Consider the following 13,902-nt stretch of genomic DNA (forward strand, 5'->3'; position numbering starts at 1 on the left):
CCATCCCTGCTCCCTCCTCCTCTCACTTGCTGATTTTCTTTCATGGCCCTTACACGGGAGCCCAGAAAATGCCGCAGCATATCTGTGCACCAGGACTGTTAGTTGTGGGCTCCTCAATGAGTGCCACATGCTCTCTCCTGGGAGCTTAGGTTGTAACGAGAATGGGACCGAGGGGAAGGAAAGCATTCAGTGTAGCGGGGCAAGTCCTGTGCGAACACAGGTGAGGGGCATCTGAGCCGAGCCCCGGGGCGTAGGAGGCACTCCTCTGGGAGAGTGAATGGGAGTGAGCCAGGGAGGGCAGCGGACTGGGGCGGGGGTGACCGGGCACGTTGAATGCCCAGGAAGCAACCTGGGCAGTGGCCTGAAAGCCCGAGAGGCAGCGCAGTGTGCTGGGGAAGCTGCAGAGGCCAGCAGAGTGGCCTGAGTGTGAGGACTCAGGGAAAGCGGTGAGACCGAGGGGGACTGGCTGGGCCGCCTCCAATGGGGCCTACATGTCAGGCTGACTTCGGACTTCATTGTAAAGGCAAGGGGAGTCACCAGTGGATTTTAATCAGGAAGCGAAGGTCCGATTCAATTTTAGACCAGTCGGTATCAGGGTGCAGTGTGGACTGAGGCAGTGAGACCACGTAGGAGCCTGGGTGAGTCCTGATGTGGGCTGGAGAGCAAGAGATGGATTTGAAAAACACCCCAGAGGTCAGACCCACCCGCTCAGTGTCAGGTTAAGGGTGTGTGTGATGGGGGTGGGCCAGGGAGGGAAGGGAGAGCCTGGGATAAGCCCTAGCAGAGGGAGATGCTGGAGGATGGTTGGGTTTGTGAGTCCTGAAGTCTGGGGAGAGTGGGGCGGGAAATGCAGATTTGAGTGGTGGGAGCCAGGAGGGATGACAGAAGACCCGGGAAGAGTGAATGTGAGAAGGGAAGGAGCAGAGGAGGAACGTGATGGCACTGGTGTGGATGAAGGGTGCCTGGCAGACCTCGCAGACAAGTGATATAAGAAGAGGCTGGTGTGCTAGGAGGAGGCCATGGTAGGAGTTGCTTCAGGGCCCATGTCAGGTGGGAGCCCCACCTGCATGGTGGTGAGGAAGGACAGACGTCCAGTAGCTTAGGCCCAGGAGGGATGGGGATGTAGATAGATGGGGAGGAGTGGTGGAGGGAGAGGCTGAAGAAAGGATGGAGTGTGGGACCTTTTGTGAGGGACAACTCTGTGCGTGTTTAGATCCCAAGACACAGGCCCTGTATGTCAGTGCAAGTGCAGGCTGGACTAGGAAGGACATGGACAGTTTCCTCAGCGTCTGGTTGCAGCTTCATGCTACAGGGAAGTGGCCGGCCTGGCACTAAGAAGAGCTCGTGGGCAAAGCCCACTGGCCACGCTGAGGGCCAGCTGGACGTGAGTTTCCTACATCACTTTCCAATGGCCACTGAGATAAAGTATGTCTCCTTGGAAAGTTTGCTCTGCTGTCATGTGTTCTGCCCACACACACCCTTAAAAAGAGGGCGTAAGTCGTGTGGAGTGACCTGGCCCCATTCTGTCCTTTGTACCAAGTTTCAGGAAGGAGGGTTTTTTTTCTTCCTTTGTGTATTTTAAAAAAAAAATAAATCAATAAGGAAAACACTAGAACAGTAAATCCTGTACTCAAAAGGTAAGAAGTTTAAGTACCGAGCTGTCGTCTGCTGTATTTGTGTGAGGTTTAAGGTCTTTCAACAGAGGAATCAGGTTATTGGAAGTAAAAAGAAATTTACATTGAATTACATAATCCAGTATAATTGGATTTGAATAAACATAAAATATTGTTGGGAAAGGGAAACTTTTTTTAAACAGTGATTTTTGTTGCCCAGAATTATGAGAATTATATTTATCCCAAGTATTTAGGGATCAGACTTAGCAAATAAAATTATAGGATACCTAATTAAATTTGAATTTCAAATAAACAATGAATAATGTTTTAGTATAAAGATGTCCCGTGCACTGTTTGGGAGATACTTATACTAAAAAAATTATTTGTCATTTATCTGAAATTCAAATGTAGCTGGATGTTCTGTATTTGACCTGACAGTCATAATTTAGGATAAACCGTACATGTGCTGGTGACTGCCCTTGATAGCCATGTAAATGTTAAAAAGGCATTATTGTGTTTGATCACTCTTTCTGGATTGACTAGGAGCTCCTTGAGGACAGTCTTCAAACCATATGATTTGTTTCTCCTTTGACTCAGTAGCACCCGACACATAGTAGGCATTTGTGAAGGAAATGAAAGAGAAAGAAAATAGCAGGGTCTCACAGGGTAGCTGACTGGAGGGCTTTAATCTGGGGAACTATTTACAGAGATTGTAGAGAGTTGAAAAACCAAGCAGAATGGGAAGGAAACCCAAGAGATTAATAATAGCAAAAGCCACCCCCCCCCCCAGGCAGGAGGGTCTGAGGGAAGAGGGCACTGGGCTCAAGTCGCATGGTGGCCACTGGAAGTACAATGGGAGGGCTGTGGCCAGGAGCTGGGGTCCCAGTAGACAGATGGGAAACACTTTCATTTCCCCCCCTTTCTGTCCTATCACTTCTCACTTTTAACCTCCACTGTGCCAAATTTAATCAGAAACCAGTTGATGAGGGAGCTTGGGAAAAGTGGTTTGCTGGGGTCACATCCCGTGATAATGGATAATGGAGGGAAGGGAATGGTCTGAGAGCACATAGGCAAGTGACCGGCATTGAATTTCAGTCAGCTTATTCGACAGCTAAAAATACATTTAGACCTGGTTTTATCTAGAAGGCAGCTCTGCCTTTGTTCCCTGGTTTGCATGGTAACTATTTTTTGAATGACTGATAAACGGATGAATGGATATATGAATATAGTGTGAGGAAGTCATTTGTCCCGTATGACAGTCTTCTCTCACCATTGGAAATGGCTAATGTCACTTCCCAGGCATGGTTCTCTCATCCCAGCCTGTGTTGAGGTTCTTCTGGGTCCCAGGCACTGTGCTGGCTGCCAGGAGTTGCCCAGAGGCAGGTCAGCACCCCCCGCCCCATATGCGGTTCACACTCGAACAGCGTAGCAGATCACAGAGACCCATTATCCAAGGCAGGTTTAAAATAACTGCAACAAATAAGGTGCGGTAAATTACTCTTGGGATTCAGAAGATAAGGAGAAAATCCAGCATGTGGTTGGGGGGCTCCCAAAGACTTACTGGGAGAGGTAATGTTGGAGCAGGGCTTGGATAGGATTTCAGCAGGCACACAGGGCGCAGGAGATACAAGCACAGGCCCGCAGGCAGGAGTCTCCAGGAATGTCTTGGGAGCTGTCTCTCTGGGATGGCGCTTGGATATGATGGTGGGAGATGAGGTTGGCCAGGTCAGCACCCTGGTCCAAGCCACCGTCATCTGTCTCCCAGATCCTGGAAGATCTGAACGGGTGTCTCTGCTTCCTGGTTTTCAGCCTTGCAGTGTGTTCCCTGCCCAGTATTCACAGAGATCGTAAGAGGAACAGTCCTTGTGGTGGTCTAGAAACCCCCTCCCTCACCCATTACATTTCTGACCCCTTTGGATTCCTCATATCAGGCCGGTTCTCACCTCAGGGGCTGTAGTTGCTGTCCTCTAGAGCCGGCTGGAATTCTCTTCCCCCAAAGTCCCGCCGTGCACTTCGTTTCATACATAGTCTTCTAGACTTTTCTCAAAGCATATAGAATTTATATTTAGAAATATGTAGGTTTGTATTACACATAGTTTTGTCATCTTTTTCCCTCTGCAATTTGTCATAAACATCCTTAAGTCCATGCTTGTGTGTGCAACACCGTGTTCAATGGCTGCACAGCATCCCGTCGTATGGATGTACCGTAACCTGGTTTCCTATTGGACTGTTCCCATCTAGTTTGTGTGCAGGTAATTGTAAATAATACTGATGGGCATCTTTGAGGCTGAATCTTTATGCACATACTTAATTATTTCCTTATGATAAATATCTGAAAGAGTAAATGCTGAGTCACAGGGTATAAACATTATTTTATTCCATCACAAATATTTATTTTGCCTCGACTAAGTACCAGGTAGTTAGAGGTATGGTTTTTAATAATGCGTATTGTCACGTAGGCCAGAAAGAAAGCCTAATGAATTTATATGCCACCCATAGTGTTAGCATACGTTGATGAAGGACCCAGCATTTACTCATACCTCAATGTTGGAGACTGGCAATGTGTACATTGTAGGTTGCTAAGGGCATATGAGATTCTCCGTGATCGCACGAATATTATTGAAATTGTTGACCACAATATTTGGGTAGAAAGGAAGGTGAATCCAGAAAACAGGTGATGGACTGAGGAAATAGGGACAGGCTGGACAGATGCAGGAGAGACGATTGGTGCGGGAGGTGGAGTGTTGAGACGTTGTGGCCACAGAATAGATTTTGTAAGTTAGAGATCCCAGGGATAGAATCATTTTGAGCAATGACAAAGTCCAAGAGATTAAAGCTGTGCTGGTGGGTGAGGTGATGGTCTCTGCTCAACAAGGCGGGGATCCTGTGAGGCCAGAGCACTGCAGGGTCTTCCATGAAGGTGCTGAAAATGTCGCTCAGCTAGACTCTTAGACTGTGAGTAGAAGTAGTTGTAGCACTTTCCAGAAAATGTGCAAAACATCTCAAGATGTGAAGGATATCATAGGCCTGAATGTGAACATTTATTAAAATAATAGAGCTTCTAGAAGAAAAGGTCATGAATATTTTCACAACGTTGATGTAGACAAATATATGAATAGAGCGAAACACTAATCATTAAAGTTGGTTTTGTTGATTGATAAGCTGGGCTTCATTAATTAAGGACTTCTTTTATCAAAAGAGACACCATCAGATAAGAGTGAAAACAGACCACAGACTAGAAGCAGCTATATGCAGTGCATTCAGCTGGCAAAGGAGTCATGTCCAGAATGTATACAGGACTCTACAAACAATAAGAAAAAAGCAAACAACTCAATCAAGGTGTTTTGGGTCATTCTGATTCCCATGGGGAGTGAGCGAACCTCTGCTGGCTAGAATGAGGTAGTGGTTAAAAGGACAGATCCTGGAGTTCAGCAGGCCTGGTTCAAAGCTAACTTCCCTACTTAGGAGCTGAAGAGTGTGGGCAAATTAATTTCTTATGACTCATTTCTTCACCGATCAGATGGGGATCGTAGTATTTACCACAGAGCTATTTTAAGAATTAAGGGAGGTCATATGTGTGCTTGGCGGAGTGCCTGGTGAGTTCTTATTACTGTGGTCATTGTCGTCGAGTTAGAGCATCGCCTAGCCCAGGGGTGCCCAAACTTTTTTCAATGTTTTCCACCAAGGGCCATATGCGGTAAAATACACGAATAGCCGGGCCACTCACTCGAGGTGAAGTACGTATTGCCTCACCTGGCTTATTTAAGTAAACTAAATATATTTTTGGAATCTGCTGTGGGCCAATTAACAATGGATTGCGGCCCGCGGGCCGCAGTTTGGACACCCCTGACCTAGCCAGACATTCCATTCCTGAAGTGTCAGCATATTTTCATGTGTCTGTAATTGTGTGCCTCTGTCTCTGGTTGTGGGAAGAGAGAGAGAGAGTGATGAAAGCACCAACCATACATCCTCTCCAAGAGCTTTCCTTTGAATATTGTCAGGCTTGAACCTCCTGCTATGAAAAAAAGCCAACTATTTATCCTTCTAATTTGAATGATTTCTGACATTTTATTCTAGCAAACGGTTCTGGAAACCACAGTGCGGCGAGTTCCACAGCGCAAACAGCAGCTGGCACACCTGTGTCCACACAGGAAGTGTCTCTCCATGCTGGGGGTACCCCTAAAATCCACAGCCCTGTCCGCTCGGCAACATCCCGGCAAGCCTCTGCAACAGTGGCACCACAGAGGTGCTTTTTACAGATCAGAGGCATGACCTGTGCGTCCTGCGTGTCTAACATAGAGAGAAACCTGCAGAAAGAAGCTGGTAAGAGACATACACCCGTGTTACACTGGGAATGCTACGTGTGGGCTGTCAGACACTGCAGTCAGCAAAATGGGGCACCGTGCTTTCAGACTCTCCATTGACTGTGTTTATCGGTAGCCCTGATAATCCAGTAGCAAGTTCATAATGCAATAGTATAGCGGTTTGTCTAATGTTCATGGGTAGTTGGCATCTGTTCTTTAAGAAGTATTTAGTTTGTTTGAGGTAAAATGTGTCTCTGAGTAAGTTAGCCATGGGAAATCCAATTTAGAGGGTGGCCTCCTCAAGTAGCTTGTCCTAGTAGTATCTTTATCTTTCCCCTCCAACCCCATTAACCTCTCACCATCAAGTGCATATACAGACTGCATTTTGTGAAGTTCTAATTTCAAATATTCGGTCCTGTTGTCCCTCTAAACTAGACTACTATGGAATTGCCAAAATCTTCTCCTCCAAACTACATTTCCAATACACTCTTAAACCTGAAAGTGCAACAAAAATCCTGTCCCAATTTTTTGTTTGGAAAATATTTTAACCATGACTCTCCCTTACCACCAGAGTCAGAAAACTTTCTCTCTTTCCTCACTCCAGTGGTTCCATGTCTTTCTGATTGGTCACTTGGCCCTTAAAATCAACCCTAAATTGGGATGACATTTTTTTCAGCCTCTCTTTCACTGTGCTTTATTGCTTCCTGGGGCTCTAGAATGACCATTCTCAAACTGAGGTGTTATAAGACTTCCTTTCTTACCCATGGGCTGGCTGCTCATAAATGTAACCTGTACGTCACAGTGCCTGTGTTTCTGTTCCTGGCTCGAATCCTTCATTCTTATCCCTTACAGCATCTTTTCTACAGCACATCATTGCTTTCATTTATTTGAATGAGCCTTTTTATCCCCCTTAAACTAACACAATAGTGTTAGCAACATAGCCTGTGTGAGTTCTTTTTCACTCCTGAAAGTGATCAGAAACTGAAAAAGAGTAAGGAAAACCACTTTTGAAAATTATTTTTCTCTATGTGAAAAGCGACTGGAGAAAAAGACCTGTCTTTTATGTAACAGTAGTTGCTAACTGCAGACTAGAGCCCTTACTATGAGGTGCGTACACCCCGTGTCTTCTAGAGTCTGACCCAAAGTGGCCCTGGGCCAGTAGGCTGTGCATCACCTGGGAGCTGCAAAACCTCAGACAACACCCCAGACCATCTGAACCAGAATCTGTAGTTTAGTAAGGTCCTCAGTTAATTCATATGGCCTTTAAAGTGTAAGAAACATTGTTCTAGAACAGTGGTTACAGGCTTTGCTATTCATTAGAATCACGTGGGGAACTTTAAAAATTAAAAGATGCCTGGAACCCACCTGAGAGGTTCTGATTTAATTGTTCTGGCGTAAGGGCCAGGCATGGGGATAGTTAAAAGCTCCCCCAAGCAATCCTAACGTGCAGGCAAGTTTGAGAACCACTGTTCTAGAGACGTCTGGGGCACGTTTTTCTTTGTTTGGTTATGTTGAACATGTCACTCCAGAGGCCTTGCCTAGAGTGTTACAGCTGTGGCCTGACGGTTTCAGGTATTCTCTCCGTGCTGGTTGCCTTAATGGCCGGAAAGGCAGAGGTGAAGTATAATCCAGAAGTCATCCAGCCACTCGAGATAGCTCAGCTCATCCAGGACTTGGGCTTTGAGGCAGCAGTAATGGAAGACTACGCAGGCTCCGACGGAGACATTGAGCTGATCGTAAGTATGGTGACTGAGCTAGAGCTGGGACCTACAGGACAGCAGGCCTCTGACAACCTGCAGATGTGTTCTGACAGCAGCCATGGCTATGATCAGTCAGCTTCCGCCATCTTGCTGCTGTTGGGTGTTTTGTTTTGCATTGAAGCCAACAAGGACCTGTTCATTTTGTGAAGGGATGTCGGTTATGTCAGAAAGTCACAGGCGTGGATCCCACTGGGTACATTCAGGATATTAGGAGGAGAAGGAGGAGGTGGTGGGAGTGTTGGAGAAAGAGGAATTTAAAAGGACAATTGTTGTGAATCAGTGATTTGAGAGAGTCGAATATGAACATACTCCATGAAGCAGATAGAGGGAAGCTGGAATGCCGGCGGTTTCTTGAGGCTAGATGAGCTGAGACAGCATGGTAGTCAGTGCCATCACAGATGGAGGGGGCTTGTACGTGGGGACAGGGACGTCTAGAAGGTAATCGGGGACAAGACTGTCCCAGAGCGCTCAGTCTGAGGTGAGCGCTGAAGGTGGTTGCTGTTCCCAGTGTGGGTGGGTGGCAGGGGTGTGGCGGGGCCGGTGGTGGTGTTTCCTGTGTTCTACTGTTACCAGCTGCACGTCAACAAACCATTGAAACAACGGGTACGTCAGTATTTTGAATATGATATGTTTACAAGCACTGAATGTACAAAGCTCGTTTTGTGTAAATAAGGGGAAACATAGAATAAACCCCCAAAGGAATGTCTTACTGGGGTAAAAGAGTTTCACTTCCTTACTGTGTTTAGTTGCTGCCATTAATACTAAGTAAATGTTTGAAGAAAAGGTACTGAGAACACGAGAGGCACTTTGAGCTCCTGATAAGTGTTCTTTGTAGACCAAAGCCTTCCCTTTGGACGGGCCTCCCTGCGTGTTGAGGGACAAAGGGTAATATTCTCTAGGTTACAGCTCAAATCGGCCCCTGCGATACGAGCAGGGCGCCCGCTGCAGACCCCAGGTCCCGATGTGGACATCTCTGCACGCTCTCAGACCACCACGGGCTACGTGTGGAAAAATCTGAAACAAGAATATTGTTGGGGAAGGGAAACTTTTTTTGAACAATCTTTTATTGAAATTTTTTTTAAACTAAGCAATATCAATAGTTATATCGTCATCACATGTTCAGACATTTTATGTCTGTATTTAGTTGTATCCTGGAAAATGCTGACCGCTGATAGTTGGAAGAGTGCATTGTCTGGTTTGCCTAATACATATTATAGGGACGGTATGTGTCACTCCTATTTCTCAATAAGATACAGCATGGCGTGGCAGACTGGCAGCTTTCACTGGGCTTGAATTCTGGCTCTGTTATATTATATTATATATTATATTATATAAGACCGGGTCTTATATTAATTTTTGCTCCAAAAGATGCATTAGAGCTGATGGTCCGGCTAGGTCTTATTTTCGGGGAAACATGGTGTTATCATAAAGGTAAACGAGAGCTCAGAAGCACTGTTGAAATACTTGTAGACTTTGTAAAGTTCTATTTGCACAGCTACTTGCCAGCCAGTAAGTGCCTCATCTGTGTGAATGGGCCTCCTTTTCCCACCTTTTCCTTGGGTCCCATGTCAAGGGGAATGTGTTCCGATTACAGATGGGCTTGCCTCTCCTTCCTCCCTAATTCCACATGGGGCTCTCCCATCTCTTCTGATATTTGATTCTGGGATTACTGATGTACATTGCAAAGGGCAGCTTCTGTCTCCTCATTCTGATGACTTCCCATCAAGTGCTGGCTTAGCAACCTTTGTAGTTGGGTGCTCAGGTGTCTTCGTGGGGACCCAGCCAACGTGTCAGGCTGTCCCCTCTTCCTTTCCTTGCACATTCTGTGCCCAGCCAAGGCTGGCTGTTGGTGGTTAACTGTACACCCCGTGCTGTCCTGCCTTTTGTCTTTTCCCATGCTGCTGCTCCCTCTGTGGTTACTCTTACTTTCACCTGGAAATACCCTATCCGTATCCATCGCCTCAGTCAGTCACTTCCTAAATCCTTTCCTCCTGTTGATAATAAGCTACTGACATTATTACCCTATGAACCAGCAGAGCCCTGCAGTCGGGAGGGTTTTAGCAACAACTGCAGACCAAACACCAGCGACACTTGAGATTATAGAGAGTATTGCAGGATCTCAGAGGGTTTTGCAGAGCTGCACACCCTTACCCTTTAGAGGCAGAGAAGGTGCGTGCATTATTACCTTAGTGTTACTGGTGAGGGGACTGAGAAGAGTGTAGGTAGTTTATGAAAGCCCATCATCATCAGAGCCGGAAGTCAAGCCTTAGTAGAGTGGGTACGTCTCCTATACCTGAATTGGGAAAGAACCACTGTTTATATCCTTGAAGCCCCTGGGGGAAGGCTCGGGGTTTGGAGATGGGCATCCAGAGTCTTGGGGAGGGTGCTGTGGAAGGAGGAGAGACTCCGAGGCTTGTGGCTGCCTGTGTTCCTCTGACATGATCCTCTCGATCCTGGGTCCGTGGGATTTTTGTCGTCTTGTGCTGCAGATCACCGGGATGACCTGCGCCTCCTGTGTTCACAACATAGAGTCCAAACTTGCAAAGATGAATGGCATCACCCACGCCTCCGTATCCCTTGCAACCAGCAAAGCCCAGGTGAAGTTTGATCCTGAAATTATCGGTCCACGAGATATTGTCAAAATTATTGAGGTAAGTCATTCATTAAAAAAATTATACTCACCTTTTAAAAAAGTCATTTTATAACCATTGTAGAAAAGTGAGAAAATATAACTAAGCAAAAAAACAAAAGGTCACCTAAAATCCTTCAACTTTTCCCATCGGGTGAATCGTTTTAAAATAAACTATGAAGTTAAGTAAATATCAGATATTCTGAGAGGGAAAATCAGTGAATGGGTAGGAAAAAGTTGGGGGAAAAAGACATTATTGTTTTAATTTCAGATATTCCCTGAGAAACATCAATATTGCCAAAATACCTGGTACATAGGGTTAAATCACCTCAATGTAATTTTTAGGTATGCTTTATATCTGTACCAAGTATCTATAGACCAAAAAAATGTTGATATTGGAATCAATTATACTGCATTTTGCCACTGTACTAAGCCTTCTTTTTAATGGGAGAGTTTGGTAATTTCTCCTTTGAAAAATCAATTAGAATAGTGTTCATACACTCCCTTTCATTTTGTCCACAGACATCCTTTTTTTTTCAAGATTTTATTGAGGAAGGAGAACAGGACTTTATTGGGGAACAGTGTGTACTTCCAGGACTTTTTTTTCCAAGTCAAGTTGTTGTCCTTTCAATCTTAGTTGTGGAGGGTGCCGTTCAGCTTCAAGTTGTTGTCCTTTCAGTCTTAGCTGTGGAGGGCGCAGCTCAGCTCCAGGTCCAGTTGCCGTTGCTAGTTGCAGGGGGCACAGCCCACCATCCCTTGCGGGAGGCGAAACCAGCAACCTTGTGGTTGAGAGGATGCGCTCCAACCAACCGAGCCATCTGGGAGCTCAGCGGCAGCTCAGCTCAAGGTGCCGTGTTCAATCTTAGTTGCAGGGGGCGGAGCCCACCATCCCTTGTGGGACTCGAGGAGTTGCACCGGCAACCTTGTGGTTGAGAGCCCACTGGCCCAAGTGGGAATCGAACCAGCAGCCTTGGAGTTAGGAGCATGGAGCTCCAACCACCTGAGCCACCAGGCCTGCCCTCCAGACATACTTTTTAAAGTCTATCTTATACTGCACCATACGAGGATGAGCATTAGTGGTGATCTGAATGGGTTAAGACAGTCAAAACCAAACAGGATTAACTTGTACCAACTAATGGTTAAGAATAAACGAAGTTTAGCGGAAACCACTACTTACAAAATTTCTTGGGCAATGAAACATCTTGTAGCAGGTTTTTAATGCTGTCTTTCATTTTCTCTTCATTTTGTGTGTGCATGTGTACGTGTTTTAAGAGGATGAATGGACTGGCAGAGCTTTTTGACATGCAAAGAATGCTGCAGCTGCTGCTGCTGGACAGTGAGTGCCTCATGCTCGGAAGCAGACAACACAGCTTCTTTATCAGATGAGCAAAGATCCCCAAAGGGGTTACGTACTTTGTTTACCGGTGCCCAGCCAAAGGTGGCAAAACTGGCACTTAGACTCAGCTCTTCCGTTCCAAGCTCGGCGGCCTTCCTGTTGCTACTGTACCATAGGTCTTACAGAACAGCAGTGCTATGGCGTTGATGAGGCTCAACAGTCAGACTAAGTAGTAGGGAGAGTCGAGGTGGTACTTACAAGAGGGGTCAGTTACCCCTCTTACTTATGATGCCCTTGCTGGCCTCTACCCAGCCCGCTGAGCTCAGCACAGCCCCTTTGTCCTTATTAGAGGATTACTGCCAATGTCTGGCCTCCCTTCTTGTGACTTGGGGCATCTTTTCTTAGTTAAATTAGGCTGCTATTAGTTGTCAAAGGATCTGTCTTTAGACAATCTTAGGGGCTCTTTCTCCCACCATCACTTTTAATTTTTTGTGTAAAATCCCAGCACCAGGGTTCTGGGGCCCCTCTGTATGTCATGCTGGCTGACAGGACATTTCCTGGCAGCTTTTTCTGTGTATATTCATAAAGGATATCAGCGACTTCATGATCAGGTCAAATATGGCAGAGAGTGCAAGGGGCACAGGCAGCAAAGGAAATGCTTGAGTTGATCTGAAACAACACAAGGTTGAGGCCTCAGTGGCAGCTACGGCTGTCAGATGCTGCAGTGGCCCCACTCTGCTCGGTGTGAGGAGGCCTGGGCTGGCAGCCTGGAGACCTGGGCACTGGATCTAGTTCTTCTGCTCCTGCTGTGCATTTGGGCAGGGTATTTAACCTCTCTGACCTTCAGTTTCCTCATGCAGAGAATGAAAGTAGCAGACCACTGGATGTTTGGGCTTCCTTAATGCAAAAATTCTGAGTTTACAACTCAATACCGATGAGCATTGGGACCTGTTGACCTTATCTCCCAGAACCTGCTCCTTTTGTTGACAGAAGGAACAGAAATTGCCACCCGGAGCCATCTCCTTGGGGATGATACAGCTTCTAAGCATAGCTGGTGCTGAAGCTGTGACAAGATTTGTAGAATGATTTGGGTAAAGAAGTTGTGGGTGGGAGGAAAAAACCGGTACATTCCTCTGAGGTGCTTTTAGAACAAGTTTCTAATTTCAAAAGATGTAAAATGCTTTCTACCAATGCGTGTTTTAACCAAGTGCCTTCTTCCTTCTTTCCCCACCCTCTCTTTTTAATGACAAGGAAATCGGCTTTCATGCTTCCCCGGCCCAGAGGAACCCCAACGCTCACCACTTGGACCACAAGGTGGAAATAAAGCAGTAAGTAGAACAGAAAATATAAACTGAGATGTTCGTCTAAGTGTCTCCCTCTCCCCGGGCCTGACCCTGCCTCATCCTGTGCTTGTCACTGTCCCTGCTTCCCGTGGTGCCTCCCACTTGGGTTAGTTGCCTTTGCACCTGCAATGTTCATCCTCGAATGCTGTCCAGTAGAACTTCCTGTGATGACAGAAACCTTCTCTATCTGTGCTGCCCAGGACGGTAGCCACTAGCTACCGAGTACTTGAAATGCAGCTAATGTGACTGAGGAACCGAATTTTTCATTTCATTTAATTTTAACTAATTTTAATTTAAATAACCACCTATGGCTGGTAGCTAACAGGTGGGACAGCACTGAAGTTGGACAGGAGTGTGGATTTTCTTCCTTTACAATATTTTAAGACTTTATTTGAATGGATTCTAGAACTAGGATCCAAGGGCAGGAATCATGGCCAAGTGGAAAGAAAATGGCGTGGGAAGCCGGAGACCTGGGTTCATTCATTGTTTCACATATTCCCTTATTCGTTCAACAAACACAAGGCCGCTGTTGTATGCAGGGCACTGTGCCAGCGGCAGGGCGTGAACAGAATGCTGTCTATTCACGGTGCCCATATTCTGGCTGGGAAAGAATGGATGATGAGCAGTGATTCAAGTGGGTTCTGGGTGGTCTGTGAAGCTGACAAGCAGAGGGCACGGGATCTGGGCCTCACAGAATGAGTGGGAGTTTCCTAGGCTGAGGAAGTCTGGTGGGTGTGGAAGTGGGGGTCTTCTAGGGGCACAGAGGCACAGCCTTCGGGACTCTTCTGTGGATTGCTCTGGGGGACATGCCTGCAGCACTGGAGGGGCTGGCAGGACAGGCGTCTGGAATGCTAGTGAGGGGCTGGATTTTTGGGGCCTCGGGCCACAGCCTGAGGGTATAAGACTTTAATCTCACA

General features: G+C 46.4%; 1 protein-coding gene across 5 annotated transcripts in view; it reads left to right on the top strand.

The window, feature by feature from the left end:
- The window catches only part of ATP7B (ATPase copper transporting beta), a 90,889-nt gene that overhangs the window by 46,004 nt on the left and 30,983 nt on the right, over nt 1-13,902 (top strand). For all 5 annotated transcript variants that reach the window (XM_019752164.2, XM_019752162.2, XM_074329902.1 and 2 more), the window contains 4 exons: nt 5,691-5,936; nt 7,490-7,653; nt 10,167-10,328; nt 12,894-12,970. In XM_019752164.2, the coding sequence (XP_019607723.2) occupies nt 5,691-5,936; nt 7,490-7,653; nt 10,167-10,328; nt 12,894-12,970 (649 nt within the window). The remainder of the gene's footprint in view (nt 1-5,690; nt 5,937-7,489; nt 7,654-10,166; nt 10,329-12,893; nt 12,971-13,902) is intronic.

The sequence above is a fragment of the Rhinolophus sinicus genome, linkage group LG04 (genome assembly GCF_036562045.2).
Source record: "Rhinolophus sinicus isolate RSC01 linkage group LG04, ASM3656204v1, whole genome shotgun sequence".
NCBI lineage: Eukaryota > Metazoa > Chordata > Mammalia > Chiroptera > Rhinolophidae > Rhinolophus > Rhinolophus sinicus.